Consider the following 14,908-nt stretch of genomic DNA (forward strand, 5'->3'; position numbering starts at 1 on the left):
GATTCCGTTCCCTGGCCCTGTCAATCACAATGCGGAGGGGGCGTCATTAGGATCGGAGGATGCGGCTGCTACCAGCAAGTAGCCGCCCTACTTGCTGGTAGCAAGGTAATTTACATATTATAAAAATAGCGTTTTATCAAATTCTACTGAACGAAAATTATTATTTGACTTATGTATGCAGAGATCGCAGTGTAGGGATTATTATTAAACAAACAAAAAAAAAGGTTTAGTGGGCTGACAGAAGCCCTTTAAGGACATTACATCAAAGTTGGAACAGCCTGAAGTGTGTTTTTCCACTTTAATTTTGAGTGTGACTCCAAATCCAGACCTCCATGGGTTGAAAATTTTGATTTCCATTTTTTATTTTTGTGTGATTTTGTTGTCAGCACATTCAACTATGTAAAGAACAAAGTATTTCAGAAGAATATTTAATTAACTCAGATCTAGGATGTGTTATTTTTGTGTTCCCTTTATTTTTTTGAGCAGTGTATACAGTACAGACCAAAAGTTTGGACACACCTTCTTATTCAAAGAGTTTTCTTTATTTTCATGACTATGAAAATTGTAGATTCACACTGAAGGCATCAAAACTATGAATTAACACATGTGGAATTATATACATAACAAACAAGTGTGAAACAACTGAAAATATGTCATATTCTAGGTTCTTCAAAGTAGCCACCTTTTGCTTTGATTACTGCTTTGCACACTATTGGCATTCTCTTGATGAGCTTCAAGAGGTAGTCCCCTGAAATGGTTTTCACTTCACAGGTGTGCCCTGTCAGGTTTAATAAGTGGGATTTCTTGCCTTATAAATGGGGTTGGGACCATCAGTTGCGTTGAGGAAAAGTCAGGTGGATACACAGCTGATAGTCCTACTGAATAGACTGTTAGAATTTGTATTATGGCAAGAAAAAAGCAGCTAAGTAAAGAAAAACGAGTGGCCATCATTACTTTAAGAAATGAAGGTCAGTCAGTCAGCCGAAAAATTGGGAAAACTTTGAAAGTAAGGGCTATTTGACCATGAAGGAGAGTGATGGGGTGCTGCGCCAGATGACCTGGCCTCCACAGTCACCGGACCTGAACCCAATCGAGATGGTTTGGGGTGAGCTGGACCGCAGAGTGAAGGCAAAAGGGCCAACAAGTGCTAAGCATCTCTGGGAACTCCTTCAAGACTGTTGGAAGACCATTTCAGGGGACTACCTCTTGAAACTCATCAAGAGAATGCCAAGAGCGTGCAAAGCAGTAATCAAAGCAAAAGGTGGCTACTTTGAAGAACCTAGAATATGACATATTTTCAGTTGTTTCACACTTGTTTGTTATGTATATAATTCCACATGTGTTAATTCATAATTTTGATGCCTGCATAGTCATGAAAATAAAGAAAACTCTTTGAATTTGAAGGTGTGTCCAAACTTTTGGTCTGTACTGTATATATAAAGTTAAAACATATCAACTCAAATTGACCTTTAACATACAATGTGTCCTAAAAAAGCAGTCTCAGAATGGCATGGGTAAATTAAAGCATTCCAAAATTATAAACACATAAAATGAGACATATCAGATTTGTAAAATTAGGCTCGGTCACGAAGGTGAAAAATAGCGCAGTTCTGAAGGGTTTAATTCACATCTGGTTCTAGCTTCCACAACTGCCTGTATGCTAGCATTCCTTGCTTCAGCTTGTGTCTGAGCAATGGAGACAGGAAAGATGCGCTTAAAAAAAAGGGGCAGTCTGTAGTGTGCTGCTAAGGAGGAACTAAGGAGCAACTGGAAGATTTAAATATCATGGGTGATCCTCAGTAAGAATGAACCTTTCACTATTAACTAGTTAACTAGTATATTTGCCATTATATAGATATTATCATCATCATTATTATAAGAAACATGAAGCAGGAATGGCCGTAGTGAGTATGGGGTATAGAAATCTGCACAGTAATCGCTGTCATCCTCTGTTTAATCTTGGCCTCATCACTATACTTGCTTAGCAGAGTTTTGGGTTCACTGACCACCTGACGTTTTCTGTGTAATAGCCGTTAATGTTTTGTCATACTCTAAACCTCTCTCTCTCTCCTTGACATGTGCTCAGTTGCCGGCTTAAAACCTACTGTACTTCCTGTCATTGTGATAGTGTGCGCTTCTTCCACCTGTCACCTAGACCTTGTATCACGGATTTAAAAGAGCAAAAAATTAGTTACCATTTTAAGGACAAGCAGCTGACCACCAGGGGAGAGAAGAGTTTCAGCAGCAGCAATGACTATGAATGGTTCTTCAGAACTGGTGAGTACACAGTATAATACTGACAAAGATTTTCTTAGGTAAAATCTGACATCCCATTCACATTGGTTCCTTGTGCATCCTTACACGTCATATAGTTTTATCTGGAATGATGCATGACCTTCCCTTCTCAAGTCTTCCGTGAAGCCTTGTGTATGGGTTCTTGCACTGTTAGCAGGTCTGAAGCCGCATTTCATGAAAGAAGAATTACACCAATAGTACAATGCCTTTTGGAGAGGTCTTTTTCTTTTCCACTGTTACCAGTTAACACCATGCATTCCATGTTTTAAAGCCAAAGCCAAGAGTGGTACACAGAAACATGAATAGTCATTTTCACTTTTTTTTTTTTTTTTTTTTTATCCCACTCCTGATTATTTTTTTTAACTCGTTTTATTAAAAGAGAATGACACAAGTATGGCATACATGTAGCAATGTGATGGCCCACGCAGAGGCACTTCAGAAATACCAAGAAAACAGTGATACATAAGGACATTGGTATTTATCAGGATTCTTGCATGTAAGAAGACATGATTCTTACTCTGATAGCATATATTATTCACAGGACAGGCATATCGCACACATAAATGCTCCAACATTAACATCAGTGACAACAGCACTGCAAGATACCCACATATTGGCACGAAGATCAATGAGGCCCGTCAGCTGTCGAGTGCAGACGCGATGTATGTAAGGTGAGAGGAGAGGCACACCAGTCACCCCAGACCTTTTCAAATTTTTGTGGACACCCCCTATGCTTATACACAATATTCTCCATGGAGACTGCGTGATTCACAAGAGTGAGCCATTGTCCCTTCGAGGGGGGGGAATCTCCCATCCATCTTATGGCAATTGCCTTTCTAGCTAGAAATAGTGTTTCCGCTAAGAAGATTCTGTGGTAGTGTGACCACGATTCTTCATCAATGACTCCCAGAATGCATATCTTGGGACACAACGGCAGTGCCACAGGAACCATAGTTGCGAGGACCTCCAGAACTGAATTCCAGAACTGACGTATGAACTCACAATCCCCCATCATATGCCAAAAATTGGCTCCCTCGGCATCGCATCTATGGCACCCGGAGTGACTAATCCTACCCATCTTTTGAAGTCTGGTGGGTGTGAGGTAGCTGCAATGAAGGATAAAAAGCTGGATCATCCTATTATTTATAGAGGGTGATACCGCTATGCCATCAATGCCTCCTCCCAATCCTCAGAAGTCAAAGAAGGTATTAGCAACTTCCATCTGTCCTCAACAGCCAATGGGGTCACCAGCAGGCGGCAGTCCAACAAATGTGTATATAGCGCTGAGACTATGCCTCTCGGGCCTTGCGATTTCAAAACCCCTATAATAGGATATTTAGAAATACTCCTGTTATCATCCCTGAATTGGGCCTGCAGGTAGTATTCTGCGTTTGGCTTTGAGGCATCAGTGACCCAATATCTCAGAAATCTAAATTGGCTTGCTATATAATATAGAAAGAAATCTGGAAGAGAAGCTCCTCCCTGTAGCCTCGGTCTCTGTAAAACTGATAGTGAGAGTTTCCTCCTAGATTTACCCCATGCAAAGGAGGCTATTATGGCATGGATACGTTTAAAAAATCCCCTGGGAACTGGCGTACAGGAGTGTATAGACCTTTGGGCAATAGTTCCATCTTTACCAGATTCAATCTACCCATAACTGACAATGGGAGGGTCTCCCAAGTTTTGACCTTATCTTGGAATATGGTCTCTAAGGGTTCAATATTCAAGACATAGGAGAGTTGAGGCTCTTTAGTGATTATCACCACTAAGTATTTAAACCTATCAACTACAGGCAGGTTGTTTCGATAACTAGGCCAGTTGTGCATCCAGAGTGGCATGATGGCAGACTTGCCCCAGTTTATGTGCAGCCCGGAGTATTGCCCAAAGCGCTCAATGATTTCAATAGCTCTTAGTAGAGACACTTCCAGGTCCGACATAAAGAGGATCAAGTCGTCTGCATACAGTCCAATCCTGCCTTCCCTGTCTCCCTCACAAACACCTGCATAAACCTGATCTTGTCTGAACCTAATGGCCAGATGCTCTATAGCTATTGCAAACAGCAAAGGCGAGAGCGGGCATCCCTGCCTCGTGCCTCTGAGTAAGGGCAATCTGTTGGCTATAATTCTGGTCAGGATTTTATAATCCAAGTTTAAGAGTGAAATTGGACGATAAGATCCACATTCCAATGGGTTTTTGCCAGGCTTCAAGATCACAACAATGGAGGCATCAAACATGGAATCTGACAAGGAGCCATGGGAGTGCGCCTCTCTATACAGGTTCAACAACTGAGGGTTTAGATTTTCTCCATACCTAGAATATACCTCTACCGGGATGCCATCTGGGCCTGGGGCTTTCCCTGTCGGTAGATCCTTAATGGCTCTCTCCACTTCCTCTAATGTAATATCCTCCTCCATAAGACCCTTATCTAGGTCCGCTAGCCGAGGATGAGACACTTCAGTGAGGTAGGACTCTAAATCTTGCCCTGGATAGGTAGCTGCTGATTTGTATAGGTCTCTGTAAAAATTATGAAAGCATTTCAATATGTCTTGCACCGATTCCATTATGCGACCATCAGCCTCCTGTATCCTGAGTACCGGAGAGACATATTATTAGTGCGTGCTATATGTGCAAGTAACTTCCCTGTCTGATTGCCTGTTTCAAACGCCTGTTGCTTAAGGAAGAAGAGCTTCCTTTTGTTCTTTTCCTCCAGATGCAGCATATACATTCTCACTCTAAATAACCACTCTACTCTGCGCTCTTCAGAGGGGGACTCAGTGAACGCCCTCTCGGCCTCCTTACAGCTGGCATGTAAATAATTTTCCTTACGTTGCGAATCTCTCTTAATGTATGAAATGGAGGATTTGATGCATCCTTTAGGGGAAGCTTTCATTGTTTCCCAAAGCAACAGAGCGTCTGTGGACTCGCCCTGCACCTCAAAAAACATCCTCAATTGATCAGGGATTCTGTCATTTAAACCAAACAAGGACAGCCAGAAAGGGTATATACGCATCTTACTGCCGACGTCGGCATGGTCAGTCAGGGCCAACTCCGCAAGCAATGGGGCATGATCGGAAGGACCCTGTGGTCCGTGTCTGATATTCACCAGATCAGTATATACCATGGCATTACCGAACAAGTAGTCAATTCTGGACAGGGCTCCCCTGGCAGGGGTAAAGCAAGAGTATTCCCTTGTTAGTGGATTCTTGGCTCTCCACATGTCTACCCATCCCATTTCCTGCGATATTCTGGCCAGAACCGTGCTGTTCCCTCCCGTCCCTGCTCTATCTGCTCTACAGCTAAATCTGTCTAAATCCTCACTAACAACTTGATTGAAGTCTCCCATGCAAAGGAAACGGGCATTAGGGTAATTAGCCACAAAACCCGTGACTGCTTGTAGTAGGGATAGAGATGCAGGAGGGGAGTTATACAAATTAACAATCACATAGGGGACACAGTTAATGTGAGCATGTATGAAAATGTACTGCCCTCCCTGATCCACAGCTGAGTAGTGAATCTCGCACCTGAGATTTCTATGGAACAGTAGAGCCACCCCTCTGGAGTGAGAGCTCCCATATGAATTGAATAAGTGTTGCGCCCAGGGCTTTTTCAACCTATTCCCTGTTTCCGGTGTGAGATGGGTTTCTTGAAGGCCCAGAATATGTGGATTGAAGGAGCGTATTTGATAAAAAAAACGCAATCCTCTTATTAGGGTCTCCCAGTCCCCTCACATTCCAGGACATTACTCTTATGGAGGCCATGGCATCACTAGATTTAAATCAAGGACAAATACCCACATCCATATTGTATACACTGACAGTTCAGGCACTTGGTCAATGTGAAGCATAAGCTCCCCTGTTGCTATCATGAAAAGGGATGGCCATACTTGAGACATATAAGCTTGAGCATACAAAAACGTAATACAGAACAATAACATTATAAACATGAAGGTGTCGGATCCCGATCCGACTAACTTGGTGGCCCTTAACTCGGGGACCTGTATAGTGCAAATAGGTGTTATAACCATACAGGTATTGCTCCTACCCCCCATTCAGCAAATATATGCAAAACTGCTAGCATTAATACATGACAATGGGACATGTTGACAAAGTGTCCGGTGCTGTGTACAGGGAGACGCCCTATACTTAAGTGAGATCTCACATAAGACTATCAAATGCAGTCCAGAACATGAAAACGTGACCAAAAGCAGCTGTGTTGCGCATTAAATAATATCATGCTCAGGGGAAACAAGATCAAGTCTCCTTAGAACCAGACATATGGGGATGTTTTAATACTTGCTGTGAACAGACAGCGAAAAGTTCAGCGTGGTCCGGGACGCGCAGATTTTCTTGAGGCCCAGTCCTCAGCTTCACGAGGATCACTGAAAAACACGGTTTTATCGCCGTCTATGACTCTAAGGCGGGCCGGATAAGCCATCAAGTATTGAAGATTTAGACCCCGAAGGCGACGTTTAACTGCAACAAATGTGGCTCTCCTCTTCTGGAGATCTGCAGAGAAATCCGGAAAAAGGGAGATCTTTGCATTTTCATGCCTGATGTCTTGCTTGCTTCTGGCCTGGCTGAGGATAAGATCCCGGTCTCTCCAGTTCAGCAGACGCGTCAAAAGGGGTCTAGGAGGAGCCCCTGGTGGAGGGTAACTGGCTGGGACGCGATGTGCCCTCTCTACGGTATATGCAGGAGAGAAGGGTGCCTCAGAGAACTGCTCTTTAAACCAGGCCTCTAGGAAGGCCGCAGGATCTCTGCCTTCAGCTTTCTCTGGTAGGCCCAAGATCCTCACGTTCTTGCGACGCGATCTATTTTCCAGATCGTCGCATTTCTGCTGCCACTGACCTACGGATCGCTCCAGGTCTTGCATCTTCCCTGCCATGGGTCTGGTCAGATCCTCCATCGCAGACACGCGGTCTTCTGTGTTTTTGACCCGGTCTCTGAGTTGCTGCATGTCATGACGGAGCAGGCCCACATCCACTCTCACCTCCTCCAGCTTCCCGGTGAGTGAGGTTTGGCATGATGATATTGCCACTAGTAGCTGCTCATACGCTGCCTTGAGGGTAAACTCCTGCTCAGCGCCTTCCTCTGCATCCGCCTGCTGGGCAGCCTGCCCACGGGTGACAGCCGCACGTGTAGGAGTTGCGGTCGCGGGCTCACTTTGGGCCTCTGACCTGGCGAACTCTTTGAGCTTTTCCGCAGCCGTTTGCGCTTTGCTGGGCCCCATAGTCGGTGTGCGGGGTCTCCTCTGTCTCCTACACACCGTCCACTCTGTGCCAGGAGTCGGCAGTTTGTCAGGATGGCGAAGGATTAACGAGGGTAAGCGGAGCTACTCACAAAAGCGTGCTTACATGCCGGCTGCTGACCACGGCCCCATCTCACTCCTGATTGAGTGCCAAATACTAGCCAAATGTGAATGAGGTCTGAATACAGATGAAACACTGATGCGTCTGCATTTTTAATTTTCTCCACAAACTTCATTGGGCATTTTTCCATCTGCAAAACAGATATAACTAGTGCACTCCAAAAATACACCCTTTATTTATAAGCTCCGTGCAGTAATGAATGGCATACTGATGAAAATACGCTTATGTGAAAGCAGCTTATGAACACTTTCACCCAGCAGTATTTTGCTTCAGTATTTATGATCCAAAATCAGGGTCCAAAACCTGGAAGAGGTGCAATGATTTCCACCGTATCTTCTCTCTGTAGGTTCCACTCTTGGTTTTGGCTTACAAATATAAATGCAAAATGCTGGCCAGTATGTGACCATGTAAAAGTAGCCTATGACTGTATTGGCAGAGTATCACACATGTATTATTACATACAATCCTTCTCTTCTATACAATTGTTTTAGGTGCACTACCGGAACCTATTCCTGATGATCTTTGTGTTGGGCATTGGAGGTACATTTCAGTACGGCTACCACATGTCAGTGATGAATTCTCCTTCTCCGGTGGGTGTGACGCCAAAGCCTTTTTATATTGTAATATAATCCTTATAAAATGTTGTGAAGTAAAATTTATATGTTACATTACCTTTTTTATACTGAACCGAGTCACAGCCTCTCATAGCCAAGAATTTCATTTACAATTCTGCTAGTTGCTACTGGAAACAGTCATCAAGTTTGCTGTTTGTTAGCTTATTTGATGTCCTTTATAGCCTACAGTAGTTACACGTTTCCAACCATCTGTTATTATTGTAAATAGTTTTAACTTTTTTTCTGTTTTTATTTTTTTGTTTCTGCAGTACCAATGGAGACTTATTTGTTTCTATGGTAACAGACGACAAACAAACCCTGTGCAGTCTGATCCTGCAGTCATGCTCCCTTGTATTTCTATCCTACATATTGCCAAGCTAGAGGACAGATAGAAGGAAGTGTGGCTGTAGGATAAGTCTTGTTTGTAGCCTGTTAGATGCACATATCTGCCTTGGACCTGTAGACACAAAAACAACATGTTAAAGCATAAAAATGCAGAATGCAAAGCAGCAGCAAGCTAGCAAGGAATCTTAGAAGATTTGGGCTGCAATTCTAGCAAAGTTTTGAAAAATTTGATTTGGCCGATTCAGCGAAGAGCAGCCACTAATGTATGCGACCAGCGGTAATGACGGCCGCTGACTTTTAACCCTTCAGATGCCGTTACCCCATACCAGCAACAGCCCCTGTTTGGTCACCATATTATATGGCAGCTAGTTTTCAGGCTCCTGTCCCTTATGGCAACAATCCAATGGCCATGTTTGATCTATCCACTATGCTCAGTCATCTGGTTTTCACTCTAAAGCCTCATGCACATGTCCGTGAAACACGGACCGTGTGATACCGGGCTGGATTTCTTCTGAGTGCAGGAACGCACTGCGTCATTGGTTGCTATGACACCGTGCGCTTCCTGCTGCCGCCGCAGTAGATTAATACACTGGCATAGATCATAGAAGAAATCCAGGCCGGTATCACACGGTCCGTGTTTTACGGACATGTGCATGAGGCATAATACATTTCTTTAGCAAAATACTAGTTGGTTCATTGTATGGAGGGATCCAGGACATTATGGAGAGATCCACATGGGTTAAAATTTTGTTGCACTGCAAAGTGACGTAGAATTTGATAAAATTTGTTGGGGATGTCATAGTGACGCAGAATAAAATTTTCGTTAACAGAATGTATAAGCTATGAATGATGCAGTACTGTAAAGTGATGTAGAATTTGATAAAATTAGTCGTGGCTGTCATAGTGACATTCTTCTGTCCAGTAATAATATTAATGAATGGGATCCATCAGTCGCCGTCTTTTACCACAATTTGACGGCTCCAGCGGTTCCGTTATTTTCTTTCTTCTGCTTCTAGAAGAAGAGAACGGAAACTGAAGGGTTGGTGTGAACCGGGCAGGTCTAGTTTATCACCGTGTACAAGGGTTGTCAACCAAAATATTTATTTTTTTCTGGACAATTTATCGCAAAATCATGGACAGACAAATTTTTTTACGGACAAATTTGAAAACCATAATGAGTTATAAAGATTATTTATACGTAAAACATGTCTATAGCTCAATATACTGATAAAACCTCATTATCCTCATTTACTGTGAGCTATAAAATGATAATTACCTCCAAAATAATCTAGTCAGGTACCCCAATCCTCTAAAACAAAAGAACGGACACATCTATTTTGTTTTCACGAACACAGGTAAAAAGTAATTTATTTTTATGAACTGTCCAGAAATTTCTGGACAGTTGGCAACCCTGCCGTGTACATAACTGCAGTGCACCAAGATTCGTAGCTAATACCTTCTGTTAGCTATAGATTCACAGCTCCTGCCTCTCGGTACCTCTGATGCTCTTGACTGAGTGTCCCAGGGGCCAAAAGCTTTTACTATGAAAAATTAGAGTGTTCAACACAGGCCGGGTCGCCTGAATACTTCAGCTAGGAATAATGGAATAGTACTCTGGTTCTATTTTGTTGGTTTTCGGAACTGGAGCCATGATTAAGAGGGATGGCCGGGGGCATCCGTATTGCGCCGCCAGAGGTGAAATTCTTGGACCGGCCCAAGACAAACCAAAGTGAAAGCATTTGCCAAAAATGTTTTCATTAATCAAGAAGCAAAGTCAGAAGTTCGCAGAATAATATTTTCGTTAACAGAACGTGATATCTAGGAATGATGAATTTTGATCCATATGGTGGAGCAATTTGTCTGGTAATACTGTCGTAGTTATTACCATAAACGATTGCAATAACAAGGCATACAATTTTTTTTGCTAAAAGAACGTATTAGGTACGATGAATTTGGGTCGAAATGGTAGAGCGATTTTTTGGTTTGTTATGATAACCAACGAGACTCCTCTGTGCTAAGTAGTTATTAGACCCCAGGCAATCCGGATTCAACATCTTTGAAGGACAAGTGACGTTAGATGTCCAGGGCTGCACGGGTTCTACACTGAAGGGATCACCATGTGTATACCCTTCACCTACAGATGCGGGTAACCCACATCAAAGCTGTTCGTCAAAGGGATCAGGTATTGCAATACGGACGCAGAATAATTTTTCACTAACAGAACATATTAGCGAAGATGAATTTGGGTCCACTGCACACTAACTAACTGTCGAATTAAAATAATGAACTAATTCGGAATATTGGTGCAGTAGAATGTGATGCACACCTCAATATATTACACCTGCAGCCTGCAATTATTAAAGATCCAGCTTGAATTAAAGATTCATGAAATGAAAGGGTTTCTACCACCAGAAATACTGTTATGTAGCTGACTGATATAGCGATGCGCTAATGTCAGCACTACATAACAGTATGTTTCTAACGTTAGTCCCTGCAGCCGTTTTTGTTAAAAAAGCACTTTTATTATATGCTAATGAGCCTCTAGGTGCTATGTGGGTGTAAAATCAGCACCTAGAGGCTCCGTCCACTCACCCATTATCCCGCCCAGGTCCAGTGTTGTGCCCGCCCAGCTCCTTTTGATTGATGTCACGGTCCGCCACATCGCTGCCGAAATCCCGCGCCTGCGCCGTTCACTTCTGTCTTTGGCGCAGGCGCAGTGAATGAAGGCCGCTCTCCTGATGCCGGCTTTCTCACTGTGACGTAGTCGGCGCACTCACTGCATTCACTCACTGTGCCTGCGCCGAAGACAGAAATGAACGGCGCAGGCGCGGGATTTCGGCAGCGATGCGGCGGACCGTGCCATCAATTAAGAGGAGCTGGGCGGGCACAACACTGGACCTGGGCGGCATAATGGGTGAGTCCACGGAGCCTCTAGGTGCTGATTTTATGCCCACATAGCACCTAGAGGCTGATTAGCATATAATAAAAGTGCTTTTTTAACAAAAAAAACGGCTGCAGGGACTAACGTTAGAAACATACTGTTATGTAGTGCTGACATTAGCGCATCGCTATATCAGTCAGCTACATAACAGTATTTCTGGTGGTAGAAACACTTTAAGAAGCTCATAGCTGAATCTTCAACCGTGGCCTAATACTGACGCTATGTAATGCAACAGCTAACAGAAGCCATTCGCTATGATAAATTTCACTCCACTCCACAGTTGAACAGGTCAAAATATTTAACCGTTGTCTAATACTGCCGCTATGTAATGCAACAGCTAACAGAATGCATTTGCTATGATAAATTTTGCTCCACTGCACAGTTGAACAGAGTGAAATATTTAACTGTGGCTTAATACTGCTGCTGGGAAATGCTACAGCTAACAGGTCTGACTCCTGGAACCACCACCAACCATTTAAGTGAACAGGAGCAGTGCTACAGCACCATTCATGGCCACTGCCCAGTGTACAGAGCTGTGCTGTTACAGAGCTTGTTCCCCAAGGACCCCCACTGATTTAATATTAGTGACTTATCCTAAGGACAAGTCATCAATATTACAGTCTGGAGTAACCTCCTTTAAAGCGAACCTTTCACCTCATTTTCACTTTATAAACTAGCAACAGTACCTTATAGATTATCTTGAGTGTGTTGTTATTCATGTTAGTGCCGCTTTCCTGGGCTCTTTATACTTCAAAAAATCGTCTTATAAACTTCACATTCGGTGCTCCAACAGTCATGCAACCAGTCAAGGGGGTAGCCCTTCCATCTCCTCTGGCCGTACCGCCCCTGCCCTAACCCCTCCTCTATGCTCCTTAACTGACAGCCGGCTCAGTCGCCGGGACGGCGCTTCTGAAACCTGCGCATGCGCCGTCCTCCTGATTCGCCGCGCGATCCCGTCTTTCTTGCTGACAATAGTGGAGCGCGCGCACGGGAGGGAGAGCAGACAGGAGAGCAGACAGGCCGGCATCGCGTAAGGCGCATGCGCGATTCTCTTACATGATCGCGCTTTTGTCAGCAAGAAAGACGGGATCGCGCGGCAAATCAGGAGGACGGCGCATGCGCAGGTTTCAGAAGCGCCGTCCCGGCGACTGAGCCGGCTGTCAGTTAAGGAGCATAGAGGAGGTTAGGGCAGGGGCGGTACGGCCAGAGGAGATTGAAGGGCTACCCCCTTGACTGGTTGCATGACTGTTGGAGCACCGAATGTAAAGTTTATAAGATGATTTTTTGAAGTATAAAGAGCCCAGGAAAGCGGCACTAACATGGATAACAACACACTCAAGATAATCTATAAGGTACTGTTGCTAGTTTATAAAGTGAAAATGAGGTGAAAGGTTCGCTTTAACCTTTTATGTACTGTATGTTAAATATAAAAAAAGGATTTTATATGGTGAAAACTTGTTTTTAAAGTCTATATGTATCATCTTGAGGTTTGAAGCCCCTACTTTACCAGCCAACTACAAATTTCTATTGATTCAGCCTTCTACTTCAGTCTATATGGACCTCATATATTGTTACTTTTATGTTAGTTTATCAAACAGTTCATCAATGACACATGGATAAGAAGACACGGGACCAGCATCAGTGATGGATCGCTTACTCTGATCTGGTCTTTGGTGATTTCTTCCTTCAGCATCGGAGGGCTAATAGGATCCACTGCATCCGGCTACCTCACTGGAAGGTTTGGGAAGTAAGTGGATGTGTATAATGTATTTTATTTTGAGCTGTCTTCCTTGGGATTCTCTCAGTTTACAAGTGTATTTTATATATTGTTTTATGACCATCCAATAATCTAAAATGTGTAACTTGGCACCTATCAGTTTTCAATAATAGAGGTTTGAAAGCATTTATGTATTGTTTTTATTGAGTTTAGAAAATAATTTTTTTGCTACCCTGATTGCTCTGTTGAATTGTAGAAATGGCAGCAACTTTTCTTTCATGAAGCATACTATAATTCTAGACCCAAAATTAATTTTTGATTTCAACGAAATGGCCTGATTTCACAATTACCTGCTCTTGAACTAAATAGGAGTAATTTGTTAACCTAAAAAAAAAAAAACTTAAAGGGGTTGTCTCACTTCAGTAAATGGGATTTTTCATGTAGAGAAGTTAATATAAGGTATTTACTAATGTACTGTTATTATCCATATTCCTTCCTTTGCCGGCTGGATTCATTTTTCATCACATTATACACTGATCATTTCCATGGTTACAGACCACCCTGGAATCCATCATTGGTGGTGGTGCTTACACACGATAGCCAAAAGCAGGGACCATGGGAGCGCACATATATTCCTATATTGTGCAAGCACGACCACCACTGACCCACTGACCCATGGTCAGTGACATCATCATGCTACTGCTGATGTGTGAACAAATATGAAATCAATAGGTACGTGTTCTCTCCGCATGCGGATAGGACACGTCTGTGAAATACGGAAATGTAAACGAGCTTTACCATGTGAAAGTGGCCTAAGGCTACTCTACTAACACAGCTATGCTTATACAGTCTGGAGCTGCACCCAGGCTGATGAGGAAACAGAGAGTATCTAAAAAGGAAGTAGTACTTACCTGTGATAGTTGGAAGAACCCAGTTCAGATTTTGCCTTAGGGCCCAGGACCTCGGAGCCTTAAGGGCCAGTACATGCAGGAATATTGCTATTACCTAGCAATGCTACCCATTGGAACCTGGAGCAAAAATGCATATTAAGTGGGTCTCTTGCTTTCCCATTGTAATCTTTTATGCAACGTTCTAATATGCATTGTGTCTCAATTATTCTCGTCTTCAACTTCTCTGCTTGTGCAGCACGCCAGACCTGCAGGGTATTGCGAAGTGAGGTCGCGGTTATGGGCAATCGAGGGTTACTCACTGTTTGGAGGAGAACCCTGGGCAGGCATGCGGCAGTGAAGGAGAGGCTGGCACAGGAGTCCTCTGGGGCACACTCTGTATGTAGGGACCAGGCCTGATGGTGGATGAGGTGCCCTGGATGTTGCAGGTGTTTTGAGTGCCTGGGGCAAGGCCCCTTTAAGGATCGTGATGCCAGTGCCTGTAACGGTGGCACACCGGTTTCCAGTAGCAATAAGTGAGGTACACAGGTGGTATAGTGAACCAAACATTGCTTTACTTTAAACAGTCCAACTTTGTACATACAGTTGATAATGATGCAGTCCCTTTTAGCATATGTTCCACAAGCAGGCTTACATTCAATAATGGCAGGTAATAATCTTGCAAGATACTTGGAGGGTAAACAATTAATGCTTCACAGACCAGGCTGCACTATCTCCACA

At 43.4% G+C, this 14,908-nt stretch overlaps 1 protein-coding gene across 1 annotated transcript in view; it reads left to right on the plus strand.

Annotated features, from left to right (window-relative positions):
* Window positions 1–2,062: 2,062 nt before the first annotated feature.
* LOC120988736 (solute carrier family 2, facilitated glucose transporter member 9-like) overlaps window positions 2,063–14,908 on the plus strand; it is a 73,889-nt gene continuing 61,043 nt past the window's right edge. Inside the window, exons 1-3 of the mRNA XM_040416384.1 lie at window positions 2,063–2,277; window positions 8,155–8,253; window positions 13,150–13,310. Of these exons, the coding sequence (XP_040272318.1) occupies window positions 2,251–2,277; window positions 8,155–8,253; window positions 13,150–13,310 (287 nt within the window). The 5' untranslated portion in view covers window positions 2,063–2,250. The remainder of the gene's footprint in view (window positions 2,278–8,154; window positions 8,254–13,149; window positions 13,311–14,908) is intronic.

This window comes from Bufo bufo, chromosome 2 (genome assembly GCF_905171765.1).
Source record: "Bufo bufo chromosome 2, aBufBuf1.1, whole genome shotgun sequence".
NCBI lineage: Eukaryota > Metazoa > Chordata > Amphibia > Anura > Bufonidae > Bufo > Bufo bufo.